This window comes from Lissotriton helveticus, chromosome 1_1 (genome assembly GCF_964261635.1).
Source record: "Lissotriton helveticus chromosome 1_1, aLisHel1.1, whole genome shotgun sequence".
In the NCBI taxonomy this organism is placed as follows: domain Eukaryota; kingdom Metazoa; phylum Chordata; class Amphibia; order Caudata; family Salamandridae; genus Lissotriton; species Lissotriton helveticus.
The window spans coordinates 997,725,698-997,752,386 of NC_136057.1; the positions used below are offsets into that span (position 1 = coordinate 997,725,698).

The 26,689-nt window shown below is 45.7% G+C and overlaps 1 protein-coding gene across 1 annotated transcript in view; it reads left to right on the plus strand.

Moving 5' to 3' along the window:
* Positions 1-26,689, plus strand: part of LOC144763327 (uncharacterized) — a 1,153,250-nt gene that overhangs the window by 898,206 nt on the left and 228,355 nt on the right. Inside the window, exon 80 of the mRNA XM_078648815.1 lies at positions 23,367-23,447. Coding sequence (XP_078504941.1) covers positions 23,367-23,447 — 81 coding nt within the window. The remainder of the gene's footprint in view (positions 1-23,366; positions 23,448-26,689) is intronic.

The window sequence follows — 26,689 nt, forward strand, 5'->3', positions numbered from 1 at the left end:
CACTACAAAAGGCATTATTTGAAAGGTCCCTTTCTATGCATCTCTGGACTCCTGGACTCCTTGGGCCGACTGGGCCTCTCAATGGAGGCCAGGTCAGCAGCAGAATAGCAGGCCAGCACAGTTTGTGTGGTGAATTAAATGTCCACAACAAGCTAGTAAGTCAGCATTCTAACATCCAGGAGACCATTCCTGTCACATATACCACAACCAATGATGAGACTCGTAATTCACTTCTGTTCTGGCACTTAACATTTTTTGTAAGACTTCCGTACCTTATCAGTTCAATTTGGAAGGTGGGAAATGGCTTAGAGGGTTCCAGAGAACCAAGTGTTTCACCTCTGGCGTCCGAGGCCACTGTACTATTGGACTCAAACTGAGCACCAAGTACAACCTTCTAGAAGTGTCAGTCAGGGAAGTGAGGCAGAGCACGTTAAAGATGATTTATGGGAGTGGTGTGCCCAGCCAATGCGTTTCCTTTTGAAAAGAAAAGGTTTGTTAATTCACTTGCAGTTGAATACAAAAAATGCAACTTCATATAGACACTTGCACTGTTATCCAATGTTAGGCCCCTTCTTTGATGTTTGTTGCAGAGTTCACAATGTAAAATCCCTTTCTATTGTATTTGTCCTAGTTTTCACATTGAAAAGCCTTTTCTATTGCATTTGTCAGATTTTACAACGTAAACCCACTTCTTATTGCATTTGTCATGGTTCACATTGTAATTCCATTTCTACTGTATATGTTAAGGGGTTCCGCCATGCAAAGCCTGTTTCTCCTGTACTGTGTACAGGGTCTCTATTAACAGTGGCTCAATCAATTATGAGCAATGGGACTACTTCTTTGTGTGGAGATAACACACATGTTGCACAAATCTGATAGAGACTTCTAGCTGCAGATACCTTACTTTCAGATTATCCCCAGACGTTAGACTGTCCCTGGTAATTTTTAATGACCAGTACTCCTGCTTGCCAGTAGGTGGCATCATTCGGCTCCACATGGCGACATCTCCACCACGAGTGACGTGCGCAGTGCCTATATAGCTGCCACTCAACTGTGCTGACATCAATTCTTTTCTTTCCGCACTAGTCAGCGCAAGTCTGGAGAAGAGCTACCCCCAGTCACTTTTTGACAGACCCGTTTTGACCGTTTGTCAAACATTTTTTGAAACATTGTCTCCTGGTGTGGCGGGGATGGCCGCGACAGAGGCCGGTTTTAAGCCTTGTGGTACCTGTCACCGGCAAATGTGGGTGACGGATCCACACCTCGACTGACTCAGGTGTCTGGAGCAAGACCATGACGCTAAGACCTGCGTCTAATGTTGTGCCATGCACCTCAAGGTCTTCAGGGAGAGGTCCCTCTAGCTCTTTGCTGGTCTACATGTGACGCTGGAACAGTGCCAATCCTGTTCGAGAGGAATGTCCCAGTATTGCTCACAGAGCCATCGATTGTGATCGCAGTCGAAGTCCCTGAGGCATTTGGATAAGTCCCGCAAACACAAGAAGAAGAAGTCAAATAGGTCTTCAACTTTGCCCCATCCATCGAAGCCATCTGGCGAAATGAGAGAACGTCGGCTTTCTCTGCCTGGCTCTGCAGTTGAGCCAGCGCCAGGGCCATCTCCCTGAGATTCCTGGAGCCCGGAGCGACCATTGCCTAACTCCTTGAGTTTTAGGAGGCAATGCACTTCATATTTGGGCGGGCCATTCCCACTGGCATGCCTTTTGGGCCCACGGTTCTGTGAGGAACCCTACAAGATTTCCACAGGCAGGTTGGCCCCTGATGCAAGTCAGGCCCCTTGGACCCATAGACGGATCCAGACTGGCACCAGTTTAGCCACCTTGACCTTCCTTGGTGCTGGCCCCACTGCTGATGTCCCCAGCGCCATTGACACACTCTAGCAGCGCTACCCCCATTATTATCCCTGACTCTGATGTAGAGCCAAATGGGCATCATCTGACTACGGCGCTGCCTGGAGCCATGCCATCCATTCCTATAGGCTAGGACTTGGCAAATATTGGGAGGGGCCACCAGACCATTATGAATAACAGCTTCTTAAGCCCAATGAGGACAACTGATGTGAGGATTTGGTGGATGCCAGTGGTCTAGACAGCTCCTCAGATACTGGCTTGGTCTTGCCTCCTACCGTGGCTAGGGAGTAGGGAGCCTCATTTGTTATAGTGATAAGAAGGGTGGCCAAGGTCCTAGACAAACGTCTTGATGAAGGTGCTTCAGCATGGAGTATCCCCATCCAAACTAGTACTCCTGTTTAATGAAGCCCTTATAGACGTCCTACTTGGGGCTTGGTCCAAGCCCTGCACAGGGGCTCATGTGAATAGGATAATTACCCGCTGCCATCGCCCTACACCATGGGACCCCAGTTTTCTCACCCAGCACCCCACCCCGAGAACTTGCTGGTCCAAGCCTCCACTTCCATAGTAAATATTGGTCCAGTACAGAGTTTAACAGGTAAGTAAACATATAAAATAAATAAAGTGGAATTTGTTGCGCGCACTGCATCGCATTTGGTGGTGCAGTGCATGCAACGAAATTAGTTTTATTCATATATATGTTAACTTACCTGTTAAACTCTGTAATCCATGCATTACTACCCCCCACCCTGCCCCTCCCCACGTCACCGCCCGTAGGTACTCCCACCACCGGCCGCGGCTGGTGTACCACATCCAATCCACCCTACTCCAGTTCAGTCCACCCCACTCAATCAAATCCATCCAGCCCACCACACTCCAATCCACTACACTCCAATTCACCCCCGTCCAATTCACCCCCTCCAGTCCAGTCCCATCCACCCGCCCACTCCACTCTAATCCACCCCACTCCAAACCACCCTACTCTAATCAAATCCACCCACCCCATGTAAATCCAATCCCCCCACCCCACCCCACCTCAAACCAATCAAATCCACCCCACTCAAATCCATTCCACCCCATCCAGTCCATCCACTCCAATCCACTTCACTCCAGTCAATCCAACCCACTCTACCTCAATCCAGTTCACCCCAATCTATTCCAATCCAATCCACCCCACTACCTCAATTCACTTCAATCCACTCCACCCTATTCCACCCCATTCGACTGTACAACACTCTACTCTATGCCACTCCATTCTACGACACTGCACTCAATGACACTGCGCTCTCTGACACTCTCTCTCACTGAACCACTGAACTCTACTCTCCTCTCTTCTCCTCTCCTCAACTCTACTCCACTCTACTCCCCCTACTTCACTCTACAACACTCTACACCAACAAATCCAGTCTACAACACTCTACTCCTCCACTACCTCAATTAACTCCAATCTACTCCACCCTATTCCACACCATTCCACTCTACGACACTCTTCTCTATGCCACTCCACTTTATGACACTGCACTCTATGATGCTGCACTCTACGACACTCTCTCCCACTGAACCACTGAACTTTACTCTCCGCTCCTCTACACAACTCTACTCCACTCTACTCCGCCTACTTCACTCTACAACACTCTACTCTAATAAATCCAGTCCACAACACTCTACTGCCCCCACTCTACTCTAGGACACTCCACGCCACACTAACTTTTAGCCACGCTGAACAGCAGCCACACTGGTGTACAACATGGCAAACCCGCATTGCCAAAGCCAATAGCTCTTGTTTAGGCAAGACCTATTGGCTTTGCCAAGGCTTGTTATTCTTTTTATGAATACATGAGATCTGCAGACCACTGAGGCTGCCTCTAGCCAGTCCTAAAACATGCTTTCCGGTTTAATACAATTGGCTGTTTGCACCGCGCAGTGTGGCACATTACTACTAAAATAATGTGACTTTGCTTTGAAATAATGTCAACGTTCTAAAAGCTAGGCTGCTTACAACAACAACATGAATGACGATCGTCCACCAAGTGCGCATTGAGTCATAGCTATTTTTGTGCATTCTTTTCAAGATCACGTCAGTAATTGCCTTTGAACAGCACTCTTTGTTTAGTGCAGGTCTCTCGTCATCCCTTAAATCTCAGGGGAGAAATTAAGGTGCCATTAAGTTGCTTTTTGGCGACTATCCAGCCCCCATACTGAGCACAATGAAATTTCTCAAGATTTCCTGCTGAAAAATAAAATTATCCTTGGCTTTGTTGAATATAAAAAGTTAAGAATTTCCAAAGTTTCTGTTGCAGCAGAAAATAATCAGTCTGTGAGTAAAGCAGCTAGTGAGCTAACATATTGGTAATCTTGTGTAAAGATGTGTATGGACGGGAAGGATGTGGCCTAACAGCCAGAGCTGTCTACCTTGGAGCTGGGGATCCAGGTTCGAGCCTCGGTGTTGGCGCAACACCCTGTGATTCTGGGCAAATCACTTTCATCTCCCAGGGCCTACCAAAAATGAAAGTGTCCTTGAGTAACGTAACTGGTGCTCGTGTAAAGTACTCCAAAACTTTTGGGTCTAGTTCGCCCTATGTGAAAACTGCAAAAAGAAAAAGAGTTCATCAGGGTGGGACCTCAAATCGCTAATACTTAAAGAAAAAATATATTTGTAAGGTAACAAAAAGGATATTCTAGCTGTCCTGAATTTCGAGTGGAAACACTTCCTAGAATTTGAGTTTCTGCAGGAAGAATCCTCAGTGTGCTATTACCAAAACCATCAATCAGGGAGAGGAGTTGGCCCAATGGCTTTGGCGGTCGACCTCAAATCTGGGGAACCGGGTTAAATTCTCGGCAAGGACGTGCAACATCCTGTGATTCTGGGCAAATAACTTAATCTCCCCTTGCCTGACAAAAATGAATGTGTCCTCATGTAGTGGTCTGATACCCAATACCTTCGGGTCAAGTTTGCGCTATATAAAACTATGTAAAAACATATATATATCAAAATGAGTGAATATGCAGGAAGATGTAGAGTTTCTGTTTTGTATGAGTTCAGGGGCTCTTCTGACATGAATATAGACATGCACATAAAGTAAAATATTTAAATTCTATGTCAGTAACCAAATTAATAAGGTAATGCATGTCTATAAATGGAGGGAAACATCTTCATTTTTCCTCCACAGTAATCCAGGCTGGCATATTCATTGCATGATGTGCATCCATGCAAACATTTCAAGGCCATTGCCAGGTCTCAGCAATGAGGTTTTGCTTGAGTCCTACGGCACAGTGATCACGGGAGCTACGTCTGGGCATACTTGGTGCACTTAAGGTTTAAACTGGAACAACAATGATGTGATTGATGGAAAGTTGGAATTAATCTATCTCAGCCACTGACAATCACTTGTCCATCCAGGCCATCATTTTTCACCCACAATGCCACTGTCGACAAAGTGTAAGAGAAAGTGGGAAACTCAATATACCCTTGCAGGCTTGAGTGATCAATATTTTAGCAGGTAAGTGTGCCTACAAGGGATTTTCCAAAGTACATACAGTTTTTAGCATTCAATATACAAATAATGATGACAAGCTCTATTCAGTTGCTTGCATTAGATCAATAAAAATTCAATTGAATCATTTGTACTTGAACCAATCTGTTACACACAGGTGTAAAGGTTTTCAAAAAATTGAATTTATAGTGAAAAAACTTTTAGAGGGTACATAGAAGAATGTGTAAGTAAAACAACACATAGCAACTGAGGCTTCCAGATATTTTGATGTTACAAACACCTCTTTGTCTCTATTGTGGACACCTCTTTCCAAAATAATATATACAACAAGAAAATGTGACTGATCAAACAAGAAAACAGATCCTTGAACAAAACAATTTAACACGTAAGTAGGTGTAATTTTCAACATTTCGGTCTAAATTGTAGACATCAGCTAGACCATCTTCAGGACGTAAAATTCAAGTGTTGGATGACGCTTAAGGAGTTATATGAACTGATTCAGGTTGTAGTTAAATCCATTAAAATGTACTGGTTAGAGAACGAAGAAGGGGTTGTTGATTAGCAACCCCTGCTTCAAGAAGAGAACATGCAGGCATGAAAGATTCATTATGAACCTGCCGTTTCCTCGACGGGCTCCGGTATGCCAGGATCTTGCTTGCGTCTAGAAAATGAACGGGCCTGGCTTCAAAGGACGTACCGTTGTCTCCACAGAATAATTAATTTTTCTTGCCTGCATGTTCTATTCTTGAAGCAGTGGTTGCTAATCAACAGCCCCTTTGTCGTTCTCTAACCAGTAAATTTTAATGGATTTAACTACAACCTGAATCAGTTCATATAACTCCTTAAGGGTCATCCAACACTTATATTTTATGTCCTGAAGATAGTCTAGATGATGTCTACAATTTAGACTGAAATGTCCAAAATTACACCTGTTATACCTGGACTGTTCGCACTGGAGGAGGGTATAGACTGTTTTGCCTTTGGGTGGGTCTGAACTGAGGTGGTATGCTGTGCAAAATAACGATGGACAAGGATACTCCAAGACAGAATCAACGTCAATGCACACAACAGCAAAGAACTCTTTGCCATCATCAAGGAGTTCGCCAGGCCCAACAATGAGACCACACATGTCCCATTCTCCCAAGACCTCTGCAACAAGCTCGGAACCTTCTTCCACCACAACATCCGGCAAATCTATGACAGCTATGACACCCAAGGCCCTGCCTCAACACCCGTCCCCACCGCACGTAACCACGCTGCACCCCACTAGATCCTGCTCAACTTGACTCCGCTCACCACAGACTATACCTTCAAGACCATGAGCAGCATTCACTCTGGAGCCCCATCGGACCCCTGCCCGAATCACATCTCCCATAGAACAGCCACCTCCATCGCCCCAGAGCTTCGCCGCACCATCAGTTGCTCCATCGAAACTTCCACCTTTCCCGACGACTGGAAATCAAGAAGGCCATCAACGCCCAACTCTCCAAGCTCATTAAAGAGAACCACGTCCTGGACATGTCGCAATCCGGCTTCCGAAGTAACCACAATACTGAGACCACACTCCTCGCCACCGCTGACAACATCTACACCCTAAAGCCACATCCCTCATCCTACTGGACCTCTCTGATGCCTTTAATACTGTCTCCCACCACACCCTAATCACGAGACTCCACGATGCTGGCATCCACGACAAGGTCCTAGACAGGAACCACTCCTTTATTACCAGTTGAACAGAGTGAGTCAGACTACCTCTGTTCCTCTCATAACCTACAGAGGTCAGCTGTGGAGTACACCAGGGCTCATCCCTGAGCCCCATCCTCTTCAACATCTACATGGTCCCCCTCACGGCTATCGTCAGAAACCACAAACTCAACATTGTCTCCTATGCTCGGCTGATCCTCTCCCTCACCAACAAACCCACAGCGGCCAGAATCAACTTTCACAGTGGGAAGAAGGTCGTTGCCACCTGGATGAAAGACAGCTGTCGCAATCTCAACTCGGAAAAGACCAAAACACTCATCCTGGGACCCACCCCCTCAGCCTGGTACGACTCCTGGTGGCCGCCACACTGGGAACCCCTACCATCCCCACAGACCAACCACGTAACCGTGGCATCTTATTGGACTCCTCGCTCACAATCAACCGCCAGATCAACACCATTTCCTCATTCTGCATCCATGCGCTCTGCCTGCTTCGAAAGATATTCATTTGGAGCCCCACAGAATCCAGAAAGACTGTTACCCACACACTCCTCACTAGCAGACTCAACTATGGCAACGCGCTCTACACCAGGGTCACCCAGAAACAGCTAAGGAAACTACAGAACATTCAAAACAACGCATCCAGACTTGTCCTCGGCAGCCACATCACAGAACACCATCGACAACTCCACTAGCTCCCAGTTAACAAGAGAATCACCGTACGGCAATGGTGTGGCGGTGATCTTGGCTTGTTCACATTAGCATTGCGGCCGTATTGTGTAAGTGCTGCAACAGGTAAGCGCTAAGGGCTGCTCTGTAGGGAGGACAGCAGCCCTGTGTGGTGCATGAGGCTCACGTGCTCGGAGATGCCCAGCGTGGTGGCCTGTGCTGGAATTTATAGCTGGGAGAGTGCGTGGCTAGGAGGCAGACTGCAGGGCCAGCAGAGATGGCACAAGTCGGGGAACAAATGGACACAGGAGGCTTCATCTGGGCCCCACGAGGGGCTAATGAGGAGTGTTTGGAAGGAGGAGATAGTTAGGGGGATTACAGGAGCAGGAAAAAGAAAGTGGGGATGGAAAAGGCCCTGAAGTGCCTGGTCACTGTGCAGAAGGGTGGCAATTTGGGGCTAGGGCCCTTAATGCAGACAGAAAAGCCTGTCAGCAAGGGCCAGTGGAGAGAGGACACGGGACCAAAGATGGAGAGGGAAGGAGGACCACAGGGATCATGCAAAAGAAGGGGGAACCAGGGGAGGGGAAGGGGAAGGGCCAGTGAGGGAGCAGTTTAGATGAAGTGGGCCCCAGTGTCGCTAATGACCGGGGGTTGTTGAAAGGTCCCCCAGAGCCCCGTAATCACGATGGTCCGAAGATTGCGGGTGGATAAGAGAGGCTACTACTGTGTCCAGTTTCCGGCCAGCAGAGGAGGCATCTTGTACAGAAAAGAAGAATGCTCGGGTCCACGTGTGGGGCCCTGCAACAGCTTTGGTAGCAGTGATGCTAGATTGGTGCACCGAAGGGAAGCAGGAGAAGGAGGACGGGGGGGTTCAAAAAGAGAGAGGGGCAGAGAGTGAACATGAGGCCTCCTGCCCGTGCATACACAAGGCAAGGTACAGCTAAGGGTAGTGCGCTGCAGTACCGGGGGGGTCTTCAGCAGGAGGGGGTAGGTGTATGGCAGAGGCATCGTCCGTGACAGGTGCAGGAAGGCGCTTTATGTACAGGAGTTAGACACGGTGAGGGGAGTGGAGGGAGTTGGCTTTTGGGTACTGGGACAAAGTCAAGAGCAGGTAGCTAGGGACACTAACCTCGGCACGTTGGACCTCACTTTTATATTATAGGAGCAGCATTACAGCAGTCATACAGACTTGGGAGAGCTTTATACGGCTCACAGACCCCGAAGGGAAGAGATGGGAGGGTCTTGGGCGGCCAGCCAGATGCCAAGAAAAGGAGAAGAGGAGGATGGACAGGGTAAGGCAGGAGCACAGGACACGGGCAAAAGAGAGTAAGGAAAACAATGTCAAGAAATTGCCTTATATGGGGATGACTAAGCCCCTTTGTGTTTATTTAACATTGGCAACCAAGGAGAAGATATGGAAAAGGGAGAACATGAAGATGCTGAAGCTCCTTCATAGAGAACTTAAGACAAAAGAGGGGTCCAAAAAGAAGAATTTTAGTTGTCAAAATTGCCTAGGGTGCCGATGACAATTGAAAATTGGATGGCGGTGTTTTTAATTTTCGCAAACGTATATTTAAAAAAATACCCAAAACAGTGCGTTTCGCTATTGAAATATATGGATGTGATTGGCAGAGCGTAAATCATGTATTGGAAATATGCATGGGCACGTTATGATGAGGAGTTTCACCCCCACCTAGCATGGGATCCTGTGGCAAAATAGGGAAAAATTGACGAAGCCATCCGCTCTTGATAATGCCAGGATCGAAATAAATAGGAACATGTACGTTTTTCTTAGGGCGAAATGTTTGGGCAGCTAGAAAATCCAGTGTTAAGGTAAGATGCAGTGGAATTTTTTAGGGGGGATGGAGTTTGTTGGTCGCAGTACAGGATGGACCTATGTTTGCTGCAGGTAAAAGAGGTTCTATAGAGAACATTGAAGGGGGCCTGGTGAGACAGAGATTCCGGGGGTGGGAGGTGAGGGGGTTCAGAAAAGTTGGGGGAATGCTCTGTGGGCTGTGTCAATTGCCATGTTTATACATGAAGCTGATGGTTGTGAACATAGGAGAACGAGGAGAATGGGGGTGGTAATAAAGTTAAACATGAAGGAAGCAACATATTAAAAGTTAAGATTTAGGATACTTAAATAGTTAGATGTTAATAGATGTAGGGTAAAGTGTTGATGGATGTAAAGGTTAACAGTCCAATGCCAGGGTAGGAGTTACAGTTGCAGGATAAAGATGTTAAGAGGGGAGGGAGTTTTAAGGGTTGCGTTAGGGGAAGTAGGTGAAGTATTGTATAGTGAGGTGTCGATTTGTGAGCCAAAGGCCTAGGGTTTTTGGTTGATGTGATGTGCACCTGCCTTCAATAAAGTGGCCTTTTTCACACAAGAAGTGAGTATGTGGTCTGTACTGGCCCTTTTTGGCCCAACTTCTCCCACTTGCATAGTCCCGCGGTGCTATCAGAGTCCACACATCCTCGTCAAACACTCCACAGCCGATACCAATAGCTCATAATACAGCTGGACGCTGCTGTTGAATTGTTAACTGCATCGTCAGTGTTGGACTTATGATAATGTTTATCACTTATAGCTAGGCAGGCCAGATAATGTGTTGATTACTGTTTGATTGCCTACGGATTCTCTGCTAAGCTCTGGCACACATAAATCACCGGTGTGTTCTCTTTACAGCCATCTGTTCCTTCCTCTCCTGTGTTGCTGTGAGTCTTAGGCTGTCGTAAGCTAGGAAAGGTTAATGGAGTCTTAGGCAGTGTTTGTTAATGGTGGCTGGTAGGAGGAGATTGTCAGCACTGCTGATGTACTGACACATCTTTCCTGCACGCTAGGGCTGTAAATGAGGCAGCGGTGCACTAGAGAGTCAGGTAAAATAGCACTTACACAGATAATGGGCAATTCTGATGAAAATCTTTCTTTTTTAGTCAATCACGTCCTTTCTGAACATAAGGACTGAAAATTGATTCTCACCACTAAGTGTCTTTCTGTTCTCGCCAGCCTCATTCACAAGCCTTCTCCTTCCCATTCACAAAACCTCCCTTCAGTCACAACAAGTCAAGTACATGCAAGGAGGCGCGCACTTGCGTTGGTGGAATGGAAATAAGTTCACAGAAGTAAAGTTCTAGGGTGGTTGTTATAGCGTCAGCGTAGAAGAAGAGGTTAGTCTGGGTTCATTATCATAAAAAGGCCTCTCAGTGTGATTCTAATCAGTGTTGTCCTTTTCTTGGGTCTGCTGGACCGATTCTGAAATGCTTCTGAGATGCTACATTCCTCTGGTTTATAGTGTGCATAGTCAGGGTGACCATTTTGTAAGAAAACAATTTCTATTAGCTTAGTGTGCTTGAAAAGTGCCAGATGGAAAGTGCTTTTTTGTATACATGCAGCAGATGTAGCAGTTAGGGGGTACTGCACATTTTTTCTAAAGCTCAAGCAGTTAAGCAAAGGTTGTCAGTCACAGTCCAAGACCATAGCCGGCACGCTTAGTCCTTGCAGCTGTCCCAGCACTCACAAGGGAACGGTAAATAGGCACTCGGCTGGTATGGTCTATAGACACCCACAGTCCAAGACCATAGCGGGCACCCTTAGTCCTTGCAGCTGTCCCAGCACTCACAAGGGATCTGTAAATAGGCACTCGGCTGGTATGGTCTATAGACACCCACAGTCCAAGACCATAGCCGGCACGCTTAGTCCTTGCAGCTGTCCCAGCACTCACAAGGGAACGGTAAATAGGCACTCGGCTGGTATGGTCTATAGACACCCACAGTCCAAGACCATAGCGGGCACCCTTAGTCCTTGCAGCTGTCCCAGCACTCACAAGGGATCTGTAAATAGGCACTCGGCTGGTATGGTCTATAGACACCCACAGTCCAAGACCATAGCGGGCACCCTTAGTCCTTGCAGCTGTCCCAGCACTCACAAGGGATCTGTAAATAGGCACTCGGCTGGTATGGTCTATAGACGCCCACAGTCCAAGACCATAGCGGGCACGCTTAGTCCTTGCAGCTGTCCCAGCACTCACAAGGGAACGGTAAATAGGCACTCGGCTGGTATGGTCTATAGACACCCACAGTCCAAGACCATAGCGGGCGCCCTTAGTCCTTGCAGCTGTCCCAGCACTCACAAGGGATCTGTAAATAGGCACTCGGCTGGTAGGGTCTATAGACGCCCACAGTCCAAGACCATAGCGGGCACGCTTAGTCCTTGCAGCTGTCCCAGCACTCACAAGGGATCTGTAAATAGGCACTCGGCTGGTATGGTCTACAGACGCCCACAGTCCAAGACCATAGCGGGCACGCTTAGTCCTTGCAGCTGTCCCAGCACTCACAAGGGAATGGTAAATAGGCACTCGGCTGGTATGGTCTGTAGACGCCCACAGTCCAAGACCATAGCGGGCACACTTAGTCCTTGCAGCTGTCCCAGCACTCACAAGGGATCTGGTAATAGGTGCCTAATAACAACAGTGCAGCTCGCAGGCTGGACTTCAGAATCGTATTGCTAAAACAAGAGTCAATAGCCTTCCACATGTGCATGATCTCAAGCAAGTGTGCTCCAGGCAAGAGTAGGAAATAGGACATCAAGCATTAGATGCTCTGGCAAGAATTACCAGAGCATTGCACATACATATATTCAAGTACAGACCAAGCATAATAATATCGAAATAGCAGGATGCAAAAATCACCTTACAAAAATACTGTCTTAAATATATATCATTCACAAAAATATTGATCACTGAATGTAATAATGGAAAATCTGCACCCAATGGAGCAACAGTTTTGTAAGTGATAATTAGGCCACAAAATGTATATCAGATTTATTTTTGTCATCAGTATTCTAACATGCAATTAAGTAGTTGATTAAATACTGACGGGGCCTAAAGAATACTGGGTATGTAAATATGCAGGTGCTGATCAGTGTTTGAAAAGCATTGGGTAGTAAGGCTCCACCAGCTTTTTTAAGGTGTAAAGGGAGCAGACATGAAGGTACCAGCGTGATGTATAGAGCAGAGAGTAAACATGCATGCCCCTTCAGTGTAAGATCCACTACTGCACTTAATTTTAATTTCAGAGGATCAGGTATGCACATGTGAGGATCCTTCCCAACCTTCAATCAGAAAAAGTTCTTGAAAAAGCTTAGGCCCTCTGTCCGATAGTTCAGGGGATCATGGGGAAAGCAGATGCTACTGGGCCTTGTCTGTGAGGATTTGGGCTGTTTGCCTCTGATGTCCTGGGCCAGCCTCCTATGGGTCTGTAAACTGGGCCAAGTACAAACCCATCAGTAATTGTCTTTTCATGGTAGTGATGACGAGCAGTCACAGGCTTCTCGGGGAGTTAATATTGGGGTGCACATAATCAGAACTCAACAATCACCCAGCAACATAGTAACTGACTGTTCAACACAATGCTTTACTTTAGAAAAGGAAAGTAATTTCTTACAATCACATAAAACGGAATGCTATAAAGGAAACACAAACCGGAACAACTAAAGGGTAACTAAAGAGGTACTTTGGTTACTGCACCTTAGAATATCACCCACCCCATCCGTTACCCAGCCAACCATCAGCTGCTAAGGCTAGGCAGGTTCTCGCTAGGGTTAGAGTGTTTAAGGAGCACAAATCAAGGATCATGTGCAGATAACACCTATTCACCAGAAGCAGCGCTCAGTCCAGTACAGTCCCTTTTATTTTAATGTGTGACCAGTTGCAGGATTTCGTGTTCAAATCACAGCATTTGGGTAAATGTCAAAAGCACATCCTCACTCACACGCCCTTCTTGATGGAGACATACTGTTGGCAGAAGCAGCATCTGGCAGGTCAGGGTGAACGATGACTGCAGGAGTCCTCCAGTTCTTATAATCCCAGTGGCCCACCAGGATGGGCAAGGTCTTTCCGAACCACTTCCTGGTTATGTGATATATTGCGGGAGGGCGACGCCACCTAAAGAGGGTCGGGGGGTGATAGCAGCACTATGAACAGCCATAGGCACACTTCTAGGTCATAGCGGTGCAAGCAGCCACAGCGCACTTCTTACCAGAGTGGTAGGTCAGCTTCAATCACGCTTCTTAGCACCTGGGCATGGTCTTCCACAGTTGTTCTTCTTGGCACAGTGGCAGTTTCACCACAGTCACACTTCTTGACACAGATCCGAGGTCGATTGCGGATCTGTGTTTCTGGCCAGGAACCGCAGTCGCGGAGAGACTGCCGCCCACCACTACTAAGGGGTCAGCGACTGCTCTCCTCCATCTTCCTCTTCCTGGAAGACCCCAACAGCATTGGGGTCTAATCGCTTCTGGCTCGCCCTGGATAGTCACACCTCCTGCAAAGTTGGCTGGCTCATTCTCGCTCTCAGCAGGCAGGCTCACTTCTAGGAGCTTCAGGTCACATGAACGGCTTCTTTCAGCAAAAGAAAACTCCAGGTGATGTCCCCTCCCTTCTAGGAAGCTGGCTGTCAGTCAGGCACCAGCTCTGATTGCACAGGAGACACCTGAATACTCTGTGGAGCATTCTCTTCCTTGGCTAAAGAGAACTTGGAATTGCAACAATTGAATCAGTGGTTCTCACTTTAATACAATTAAACGCTGAGAGAAAATGTGGATCCTTTGCTTACACTTCACTTCAGACCCTGTTTGGGAGGGTTCATCGTTCAAGTCCCCTTTCCAGGCTGTTGTCAAGCCACAGCCTTTATGTGGAGTGATGCTCCTCACAGCAGGTTAGTCTCCTGCCTGGGATACCGACAATAGAGGCACAAAGAGCTGTGGGTTTTCAACACCAAATGATCATGAACTATACTGAACAGTAATTCTGAAACAGACACATGTTTAGCATCATGGTAAGGACCCCTTTCACCTTTAGCATCAGAGACTGCAGCCAAACTCTTCACTGTCACCATTCTTATCTCCTTTCTCCCCACTTGAGCATCTAGGTCTTTTTCCTCAAACTCAAGGAATGTTAGCAATATTTATTTTCAGGTTTTATAAAGTGCATCACTCATTCCAATGGGACATCACGGTGCTAGCATTGCTCCCTAGCATTTCTTGAGGCATACGGTAGTGCTGGCACAAGCATCATTATGTCCTAAACAACCATGTTTTTAACTTTTTCCTGTACCCCAGATGATCTTTGATGACACATAGATCTAAAGGTAGTTTGTTCGACTGCACAGATGCCTGATATGAAAATGAACGGCCTCCTGCCCTGACTTTCTTTGCACTTCCACTCACCTCCATCATATGCACATAAACAGGCCATGGGTATCCAAAACAAGCACAACAGGCCTCCATTTCTCTGTCTCACTCATACTCACAATGCATGTGCCATACAGGCCAAGTAGACTAACACACAACGTATACTTGGGTGATAAGCACTAGGACATGGGTTAGCACACACACGTGGAACTTTACACGAGCAGGCCAGTAGGCTTCTACTTCAGTGATGCTGATAAAAGGTGTGGTCAAAACTATCGAGTCACAAACCACTGTACTATGCCACCATCGAGCCACATGCTAAACTCATTACACTGCCATTAAAACTAGACCCTGCTTGGTGCACACATATGTGTCACAGGGCAGGTTCAGGACCTGACTCATTTCAAGGTACAGCCATGCGCCCCTGTACACACAATAGATTAGCTTGAGGCTTGGACCACATTGAAATCAAACAGGATTTCAGGTACTTGCATCTGGGCCCTCAGAGCAGGGGAACCCAACTGTACGCCATGCAGGTGACATTCCTGACGCGACACTCTTGTTATAAGTAACCCCGGGCATCGTACTCTACTCCGACAGCAGAGTTTGCGGATAATTTACCAACTCCGCGCTCCGCTGGGAACGCGAAGTTGGGTAAATCTCCGCCTCTGTGGCGGAGTAAGAGGATAGACCCATATTACAAAATTTTTTAAAACACCACTTACCTTTTCATCTGCCTTCCCTCCTCCTCGCCGCGGTGTCCCCCTTCTTCCGGCGTCCTCATCGTCGCCACCCTGTAGGTATTATGTCATGCGTGAACTGGGCATGTGCAGTTCACACAGTTCACGGAAGACGTAATACCTACAGGGACGCGAGGAGGAGGACGCAGGAAGAAGGGAGACCCTGCGGCGAGGAGCACGGAAGGCAGAAGACAAGGTAAGTGGTGTTTTTAAAAAAAATGATATTGCTTTGTTTGGGTGAATGTCCAGGGGAGGAGCGGAGCTCCGCGTAGTTCCACTGAGGTTTTTTTTTACTACGTAGAACTACGCGGAGCTCCACTATGCATACTCCGTCCAGGGTTAGTTATAAGTGACCTGGTGTTTGGTGCAACATTTATCAAACCTGATGACTAAAGATACCCGTGGGAGGGGGGCGGGTTCATCATTAATCGAGTGTGACTAAATATTCCCAACTACCAATTTCCACCCAAAATCCGCATGTCTCGGAAGTTACAGTGTATTTTTTCTCCCGGTGAATTTGAGCAGGTTCTGCCTGCTGAAACTGACCTGGGGAAAATTGTGAGGGTGATTGCCCATGAACTTTCCTGTGCATTACCTTGTACTTCTGATGTGCAGTGACAGGAAACACTGCACATCTTGGCATGCCCCATGCCACTCATTATATGGGCCTTAAGTGGAATTACTGCTCAGATTGACTGAAGGTATATTGGCTGCTAAGCATCTCTTCAGAAACGAGGGTCAGGCTCAATTAAATAAGCAGTGCAAGTGAAAATAGAATAATAAATACATCACATAAATACTCTTTAGATTATTACATTCCACAAAATTAGAACTTAATTAAGTTAAAGCACAACAAATGAACTTGCTCAAGTTTATAAAAACCCAAGCACCCTGATTATGAACATGTTCTTCATAATACAAAGGAAGTGGGACCATTCAGTGATTGAAAATTGGACTTTTCAAAAAATGTCTGAAACATAATGAGATGCCTATCTGCAGTACTGCACGAGCCACCATGTCATTTATGATATCTTAGCCAGACCTGGGTTTCTGACAAACAGCATTTTACAGGCTGTGCTCTTTTAACCTAAGCTTATTGAGGTAAAACCAAACCAACAAGTCTGTGGCTAAAAGCCAGAGTTGCCTTAAGTGTCACACATGAGATGGCACACTTGGTAGCTCCACATTTGGACACATACATGCATTTCCCCGTCATGATGTTGAAACTTTTACTTTTGTTTATGTTTGCTGCTTAAAAGTCTTCTTTGCATGTTGATTGCATCGCATTTTTATTAAAATGCAGGTCAGGGTAATTATTCACATATTTTCTTTTACTGTGCTCCTCTCAGGCGTTTTCTAAGCCATTGTTTATATTTCAATACAGAGAGAAAGGCCTAGATTGCCTAAGGGTTGCACTTGCCTTGTATAATTGTGAACTGTGTCCACATTCCTGTTTAATGGTAAGGAAATTGGTGCAGTGATTCTCATGGGTTTCCACCATACCAGCCCCATGCAAAGCATTAGAAAACCCCATAAGTGTCCCATTCGAAGTCTTTATAATGTGATGGGCGAGAGATGGGAAGCTCACCGAACCATGCTGTGTTTAAACTATGCACCCCCTGGCTCGAATGATTTTTGTAAGGACCCACTTTCCTTTCCTCTGATGCAATATTGCCACTACATACAGGTAATCTCTATTCCTGGAACAGAACATGCCTCTCTCGCTCAAACAATTGCCAAGCCAGCAATTCCACATAATGCACCAGGGTCTCTTATTCTTATTTTACCTCTAAAATAGTTGGCACAAATATTGCTGGTAGAATTCAATAAGCTAAGCCTAACAGTGGTTCAGTGGAATCAGAATGGCTTGTGCTGTCATCAGGCATCTGGCTAATCACACTCTAGAGCATCCTTCGATGATTCCAGGGAGAAAAGCAGTGCTGTCTGACCAGGTATGGTTTGCAGACACATCAGTCCACAAGCCCTGCTCGTGCTCCACAGCTCACTTCACAATATCCAGGGTATATTTACTAATCTTACATGCAATGCAGGACAGCAAGCAATGCTGCTGCGTTGTGTGAATGGAAGAGATCAGAAATGCTCCATATTTACAAAGATATGGAGCATTTCTGCTCTTTCCAGGCTCTTGCACACTGTGTGTTGCCTAGCGCCAACACAAGCACCCTTGCATTATAGTGCAAGGATGCTTGTGTTATGAGCAGGATGTTTTTGTGCACAAAAACAATCATTAGAGACATTTTTCTCTTTTGCTTTGTGATGCAGAAGACATCGTGCATAAAAAGAGGAAGTAACAAGGAGAAATAAAGATAATTCTGGTCTTCATCAGGGCCAGACTGGCCGTAGCGGGCACCAGACGTTTCCCTGGTGGGCCGCCAGGGTGAGGGCCAGTTTTGGGCACCTGGGAGGCAATTTTTATCGGCCTCCCAGGTATCGACCCATGTATCAAAATTGGCCGAAGCGGCCTTAGCAAACGGCTCAGCCACACCCCCTTCACTCCCCCCCTGGGGCCGGCCAAGCAGTTTGCCAGGGACAGTTTTGTTTTCCAGTCCGGCCCTGGTCTTCATTCCTCACTGGGAAGGATTAGCATGTTGATGCATTCCCAGGTTTACTAGCTTTATTCAGTCTGGAAATGCACCAAAATCCATGGATGAATGCATGGGAACACCCATGTTCCACCCATGGAGCGCCTCCTAGCTTGAAATGTAACGTATTACAGCACAAGCCACTGCATTGCGTTATATCACTTTACAAATTCATGCAAGGTGGTGCAAATTGTCCCTTGTGTTGCTTTTTAAATATTATAGAAGCCTTTGCATTGTCATGCATTGCCTTGCGCAACACAAGGATAGTACAAAGACTTGATAAATCTGGTTCCAAGATACGGAGGAGTTGTCATCCACTTTCCAGAATGCACTGCTTTCTGATCTGTGTCATTCTATAGGCACAAAAGAAAGAAGGCTCAATACTGAGCTTACAGCTTGCAAATAAAATGATAACACTCAGCCTCAGCACACAATGAAATGCAAAGAAGAAAAGATACTGCCTTATAGTGATTAGTAAACACCACCCAGGAGTATCTGGCTAATAAAGGAGCCAGGAGGATCCCTTATATGGTTCAGAGACATGGGATGCCTTGAAGTGGTTGAAAAACATTGCAAGTCAAAGTAAAAAAACAAAGCAAAACATTAAGACAACTGTGATTAACTTTTCTAAAGCAAGCGAGAAAAAAGCAACACGTTCAGCATGTATGATAATTGATGAACATCCTGGAACTACCAGGCCCTCCGGTAAGCCTGGCCTGGTTGCAATGGTGCAAATAAGTAGAGGTGTTGCTCGTAGGAGTATCTTCTATGGCACAGTGTAGTGTTAGAAAGTTCCTACACTTGTTCTTGTCCAAGCTTTTCACATCACGCAGGACTACCCTACGAGTCCATGACAGGCATTAATCGATACCGGTGATTTCATAAAAGAGAAGACCCTACTAAGTTCCAGGGAACAGGGTACTGTCGACAAATTAAGTCAAAGGAAAATCCCTGGACTAAATACGTTTATCTCCGCAAGCAGTATCTCATACACCTCAATCACTCAAATGACACAGTTATTGTTGTATGTCAGGCCAACACAAAAATATGACGTTTACAGTCTTTGTATTTTATTAAAATCTTGTATCTGAGGTTAAAAATCAGATCACTGTCTACAGTGCATCAATTAAAACAATTTTTATACAATTTTATCAAAACTTAACAAGTCAAATACAATAATACAAATGAATATTACAGTGGTGCAAATAAAATACAGTAATAAAAAGAGGAAGACCACACAAATTATACAGATTACAGTCAATTAAGTTCCGCAATATCAAAAAGGCATAATAACTCACAAAAACAACCCCTATAAACTGTAGGTGAAAAGTATTCCCTACTGTTGTTTTGTCATGACCCAGTATCCTCATACGATTATGAAACATATGATGGACATAATTTGATAGAAATAAAGATCACAGTATCCAAAATCCAGGTATATCTGTTGTCTAATTGGGATCTGGCTGGGTTCTATTTGTCTGTGCGTCGACGCGTTTCGGTGTTGTTTCACTGATATGTGAACACCTTCTTCAGGACAGCAATATTCGGGGGTTTCGTCATTAGTACATATCCTTTATTCAAGGGAAGCGTAACAATGTTTGCTTCCTTCCTACTTCTGTTTCTTGGTCAATCTGTCCTGTGATGATGGTACAGGTAGATCTTCCTGTTCCTGTTCAGGGCAGTATATGTTCAATTCTAGAACAGGAATGGGAGTCCTATTTTGCCCCTCTCTCTGGTGTCATATATTTGTGATGTTTCTATGTATTTTGAGACATCGCTTTCCTATTTGAGGAGATGCTTAGTAATCTTCTTGTGGATACTTCGTTCGTGCACTGTCCAAATCCTAGTGGTGGTCAAATTACTTCTGATTTCGATTAAAAACCATCGCAACGAGGTATAACGTTTTTCCTTCTGCGTGGCAGCGAACCTGATGTGTTCGTAGTATTGGAAGATCCGCGCGTCTACCTCGTCTTACAACATGAATACTAAGCATCTCCTCAAATAGGAAAGCGATGTCTCAAAATACATAGAAACATCACAAATATATGACACCAGAGAGAGGGGCAAAATAGGACTCCCATTCCTGTTCTAGAATTGAACATATACTGCCCTGAACAGGAACAGGAAGATCTACCTGTACCATCATCACAGGACAGATTGACCAAGAAACAGAAGTAGGAAGGAAGCAAACATTGTTACGCTTCCCTTGAATAAAGGATATGTACTAATGACGAAACCCCCGAATATTGCTGTCCTGAAGAAGGTGTTCACATATCAGTGAAACAACACCGAAACGCGTCGACGCACAGACAAATAGAACCCAGCCAGATCCCAATTAGACAACAGATATACCTGGATTTTGGATACTGTGATCTTTATTTCTATCAAATTATGTCCATCGTGTGTTTCATAATCGTATGAGGATACTGGGTCATGACAAAACAACAGTAGGGAATACTTTTCACCTACAGTTTATAGGGGTTGTTTTTGTGAGTTATTATGTCTTTTTGATATTGCGGAACTTAATTGACTGTAATCTGTATAATTTGTGTGGTCTTCCTCTTTTTATTACTGTATTTTATTTGCACCACTGTAATATTCATTTGTATTATTGTATTTGACTTGTTAAGTTTTGATAAAATTGTATAAAAATTGTTTTAATTGATGCACTGTAGACAGTGATCTGATTTTTAACCTCAGATACAAGATTTTAATAAAATACAAAGACTGTAAACGTCATATTTTTGTGTTGGCCTGACATACAACAATAACTGTGTCATTTGAGTGATTGAGGTGTATGAGATACTGCTTGCGGAGATAAACGTATTTAGTCCAGGGATTTTCCTTTGACTTAAATTGATCCATACCGGGCCCACTAGAGTAGATGAGGAGCCCATGGTCCTGATGAAATGCCAAGATCCCTTGGACGATAACAAGGCATGATACATGTTGACCCCCCGCACCTTACACATAATCTAGAGCCCGCAAGGGTATAATTCCCCCTCTCCAACCACTACTTTATAGTCCTTTGTTTTTACTTTAGCGTAGGAACCCAGCTAATAAAATTATTTTGTGGTACTCTGACAGGTATTTTTAACCTACACACACCCCCTCCCACTTTCTGCTCTTGACACATACGCCCCACCAACATCTCACATAGTTAAAAAGAGAAGACCTCCGGCAAATAGCCCCCTTCCGTAGGCCGTTGGGCACTGTGATCACAATCTGTTCTACTTTGGACACCTGGCCTCCTCCCCTCCCTTCCATCCCCCGCCCCCTTCGTCCTTTTAGGAACTGCATACTCGTCCTTTTACTACTATTACCCGGGGACCGTATGCTGGACCTTCCAAGCCCCAGTGCCTTTCTGTGTTCATAATATTATCATGCCAGGAATTGGAATCTCTCTGGTTCCATGTCAATATAGCACTATAGACTGGTTAATATCTAACTGTGATAGCATGGGAGTTTCATTTCTGGTGCTAATGAGATCATGATGGTAGCTAGTGTTTATTCACTGGTGATATATCTTTACATGAAGGGATGGAATGTGTACATGGTAATGACATTGTCATGCCTAGAAGCATAAATCTTTCCCCATAATATTGTGGAATCCTGAGCTGATTGTTCTTTCGTGCCCTGTCAACGCTAAGAAGGAATTGCATGTTCTGAAAGAAAACAAGCATTATATAACATACCATGACATACGCAGATTTATTCCATAAAACTCTATCTGAGTAATGCTACATACATAAAAAACGCACAATGTTTTGTCTGTGGAATCGACAACTGCCCCCATCCGAACCAATCAAGAGAAACACAGAAAAGTTCTTTGGCACACCGACCCATATACATAAAACATCACTAACTGCCTGATTCATCAAGCTTAATTGTGCTCGCAAAGGGCCAGATTCTGAGAATCTGGCCCTTTGCGAGTGCAATTTTTGCATTTGGGATTCATCATCCCAAATGCAAACTTCGCTATTAAAGAATTCGCATATTTGCGAGGAATTGCATTTAAGGAATCTCTATTTGAGATTCCTTAAATGCAATTCATGAACCATTTTAAAATACCGAAATCGCAATTTTGGGCCGCTATTTACCGCGAGGTCAAACCTCGTGGTAAATAGCGAAAACTTAGAAAAATGCATTTAAATGCATTTTTCTAAGTTGCATGTTACAAACACACATGTCCTTTGGGCATGTGTGTGCGCAACACCAATGTAGATTACATTTCAGGGGTGCTACAGGGTGTCCTTTGGACACCCCTGGCACCCTTGAAATCGCTATCTTATTTGCGATTAGCAAATTGCTATTCGCAAATAAGGAATAACTCCCCATTCATTCCTATGAGCCTTTAGGCCCATAGGAATGAATGGGGAGTTATTCCTTATTTGCGATTAGCAATTTGCTAATCGCAAATAAGGAATGTGTAGGAATCGCATTTCTTTATGCAATTTCTACATGAATCCCGTTTTGCAAGTCCTTAATAGCGATTCCTTATGAATCGCTAATAGGGGCTCGAAAAAACGGGAGATTGATGAATCAGGCTGAAAGATCCCCCTAAATCAATCTAATTTTACTTTCACACACGCATTCATAATTTAAACCTCACCACTGACCAAGCTCTCTGCTACCCACACGCAACCAAAGAACAATGAGCAACAACAATAGCAAAAGATGATTCTTCTAGTTGGATTGATGTCTTTGCCAGATCCGCAGGTAAAGGCACCCAGGAACTCAAATGACCAATAATACCTTAGTAAAAGGTGATTGGCCGTACAAAAAGTGTGAATAACATAACACAAAATCAACCACAGCTTAGTTGTAAGCCTTGGATGATCATGACTTCAGCTTGTTAGGGGTCAGGACTTGAGAAAACTAAATTTCATTGATATCCACATCATGCTTTTGATCACTTTCATGGAAAACATTGAGTAGTACTTTTGAACAAGAACATAACAGTTGTGTAAGTAGAAAATCTGTGAAAAACTTGGCACATTCTGTTGTGCAACAGAACTCATACAGAGACATTCACATCGTAGGTTCTTGAGGGAACAAGATATTGCTCACATTAATACACACATTATGTCTTTCATGTTTCAGGGCACTGCAGGGCTTGATGGAAAGAATGGATTGAAAGGTGCCAAAGGTGACAGAGGTCTCCAAGGTCAAAAGGGGGAACCGGTGAGTAGTGCATGTGAACTCAAAAGTAGACTTGTCTCAAACAGATGTTTGCAAAAAGAATGCACTTTTGAAAGTAACATTTTATTTTGGCAACATTTTTAAATGAAATGTATCACTCCTCCTAGAAGACCTTAGATAAATGTTGGGGCTGCTGTAAATTCCAGGTCTTCGATTTGGATCATCATTCAAGCAACCATCATTCAAGCTGAGCTGGAAGCACTACTGTAGAAATCTTTTGGTCCGTGTTTTTCCCGGAATAGTTCAATACTCCACATAATGAACGAGAGATGGAACTTGACACCACTGATGTCAAGAATAGAAAATATCATATAATTTTCTCTGATTTAATGTTCCTTGCAGAGCTATGAAATTGGATTTAGAATATCTCTTGAAAAATGCACAACATATAAAGAGTGTCAGATTTTTTGGGGGAATGTAAATCCTAATTAGAATTTACATTACTCGTGCTGGTAGTAAGAAAACAGTTTCAGAATTCGCAAACAATTCTTCCAAATGTTGCAGATTTTACAGATTGTGCCATAGATTGTTTCAAATCAGACAGTTTCAGATATATCCTACAGATATATCCCACAGAGTTACGGTTTGGGCAAATTTCCATCAAATCGCTTAACTTCCATGTGTACATCCAAATTATTAGCGAAGTCAGTCTGCCATCAGCTGCAAGAGATGGTCTAATTAAATAACATACATCATCCTATTCAAGCTGGTTTTGATCCCGGCAGTAGTAAGGAGTTAGTAGAGCGGCAGTCATGGATGGCTTGCATATTCATTCTAGTGATGACAACGCAAGATGCTGGTATTATTGGACCTCTTTGTTGCATTCAGCACTGTTGATCACCAGCTTTTGTTAACTCTGCTGAGTGAGGCTGGTAATTTAGGCAAACGCCATAATGTGGTTCCAAGACTTTTTATTAGGTCTCGCCTGTCAATGCGCATGCGCATTGAGCTTGCGAGACTATGGGGGCTTAAACAGACTTTAACCAACTTGCAAGGAATCGATGGCGATTCCTTGCAGTGCCCGTGAAATTCAAGCTCAATGCGCATGCGCATTGACATTAAAAGCGCGTTCACATGCCCCCAGCCGCCTGCCTTGCATGTCTTTTCCCTCAGCCGCACTCCTCCCACACCCCCGCTCCGCCCCCTCCCCTGCCTGCCGTGTCGCATTTCTTCAGGGCACCTCCCCTCATCAGTTCCCAAGCAGCATCTGTTCCCCAGCCTGCCGAGAGCAGCTCTTCCTGCTCCGCCCTCTCCCCACTCTCTCTCCCCTCACGACGCTCCTCCCGCTCCGCCCCCTCCCCACTCTCTCTCCCAGCACACCTCCCCCTCCAGCATACAGCACGGAATTCAGGCATCAGCTGGACATGCGGAAAATTCCCCAGATTCTTATAGCGCAACTTGTAGAGATTGCATAAACTGCTCGCTAAAGAAAGAAAGTTACACACTATTTTGTTCTGCAGCTCTTCCCGCTCCGCCCCTTCCTCTCCGCCCCCTGCCTCCCCAGCCGCCAGCACCTCCCCTCATCCGTTCCCCAGCAGCATCTGTTCCCCAGCCTGCCGACTCTTAGTCGATCAGCCTATAATCCACTTTACTGCTTGTCTTCCGTGAAACTGTCTGTTCTGCCTCGAGCGGAAGGAGGCTCAAGACGCAGCTTGCCTCTTGTGTCACACACCTATGCATCACCGCTTACAGTGCGGCTTCTTTGGTTGCAAGTCGCCTCCAGCACAGCCCCTGCCCGATAGCTTTCAGTCTCTCCTACCCATCTGTTGGCGGAAGCCTCTGCTCTCCACACCGATTCCTCTCACAGAACGGGGCATGTTTCCGAGGGCGCCCATAACAAGGATGCTCCGCCAGCAGCTCTTCCCCTCCCCACTCTCTCTCCCAGCACACCTCCCCCTCACTCCGCCCCCTGCCTCCCCAGCCGCCAGCATTCCACACTGACACAGCCTGCCGAGAGCAGCTCTTCCTGCTACGCCCTCTCCCCACTCTCTCTCCCCTCACGACGCTCTTCCCGCTCCGCCACCTCCCCCCCAGCACTCTAGCATACAGCACGGAATTCAGGCATCAGCTGGACATGCGGAAAATTTCCCAGATTCTTATAGCGCAACTTGTAGAGATTGCATAAACTGCTCGGTAAAGAAAGAAAGTTACACACTATTTTGTTCTGCAGCTCTTCCCGCTCCGCCCCTTGCTCTCCGCCCCCTGCCTCCCCAGCCGCCAGCACCTCCCCTCATCCGTTCCCCAGCAGCATCTGTTCCCCAGCCTGCCGACTCTTAGTCGATCAGCCTATAATCCACTTTACAGCAACACATCGCCCATAACAAGGATGCTCCGCCAGCAGCTCTTCCCCTCCCCACTCTCTCTCCCAGCACACCTCCCCCTCGCTCCGCCCCGTGTTTAAAGCTTGAAAATACATCCCGCCTCTCCTCCCCCTTCCTTCCCTCCCCCCGGCTTCTTCCCACCCTCCTCCCTTTGCCCGAGGACATCACGAGAGCCGCTAACCCTCCTCCAGGAGCCAGATGATGAGGGAGGAGACGCACAACTGCGGACCTCTCCTGCTGGCACACGAACAACGTCACCTTCTTCACTCTTCTGCACACCAGCCATATTTTTGGGGGACTAGCCAGAGTTGTTAAAGTTGAGCTATATGTACTGTGAAGCCAATGCAGACAGCGGCAAAGTGGCTTTGAACGAAACTCAAAACAAGTCACTCTCACTAGGGTCCGCAAGGCTTTAATGTCGAGAAAGAGTGCACGCTCTAAGAGCTGAAAAAATAGACAACGTTCGCGTTCACTCAAATTCTGTGATGCTTCTATCCACAGCTCGAAAAGTTATTTATAAAGAAAGAGACATCTCTCACTTTCCTCTCGTTCCTGCCAGCTGTCACCTCCACATTCCATATCCTCCGTACTTTTAATTTTGAATCATTATGTTGCCCTCCTTCTCCGTAACTCATTCTTTCTCCCGACTTTTCTTCCCTTTACTCCTTTGTTATCTACTCCCAACGTACTTCTCTCTTCTAATTTCATTTAATAGGTCGAGCCTGGTCAGCCCATGCACTGCTATGCAAGGTGTGCTGTATTGGAGTATGGACTTGAAGCCCTGCCCACTCTCTCCCCACCACCACATCCACCACATCCACCACCACCACCGCATCCACCACCACCGCATCCACCACCACATCCACCACCGCCACATCCACCACATCCACCACCACCACATCC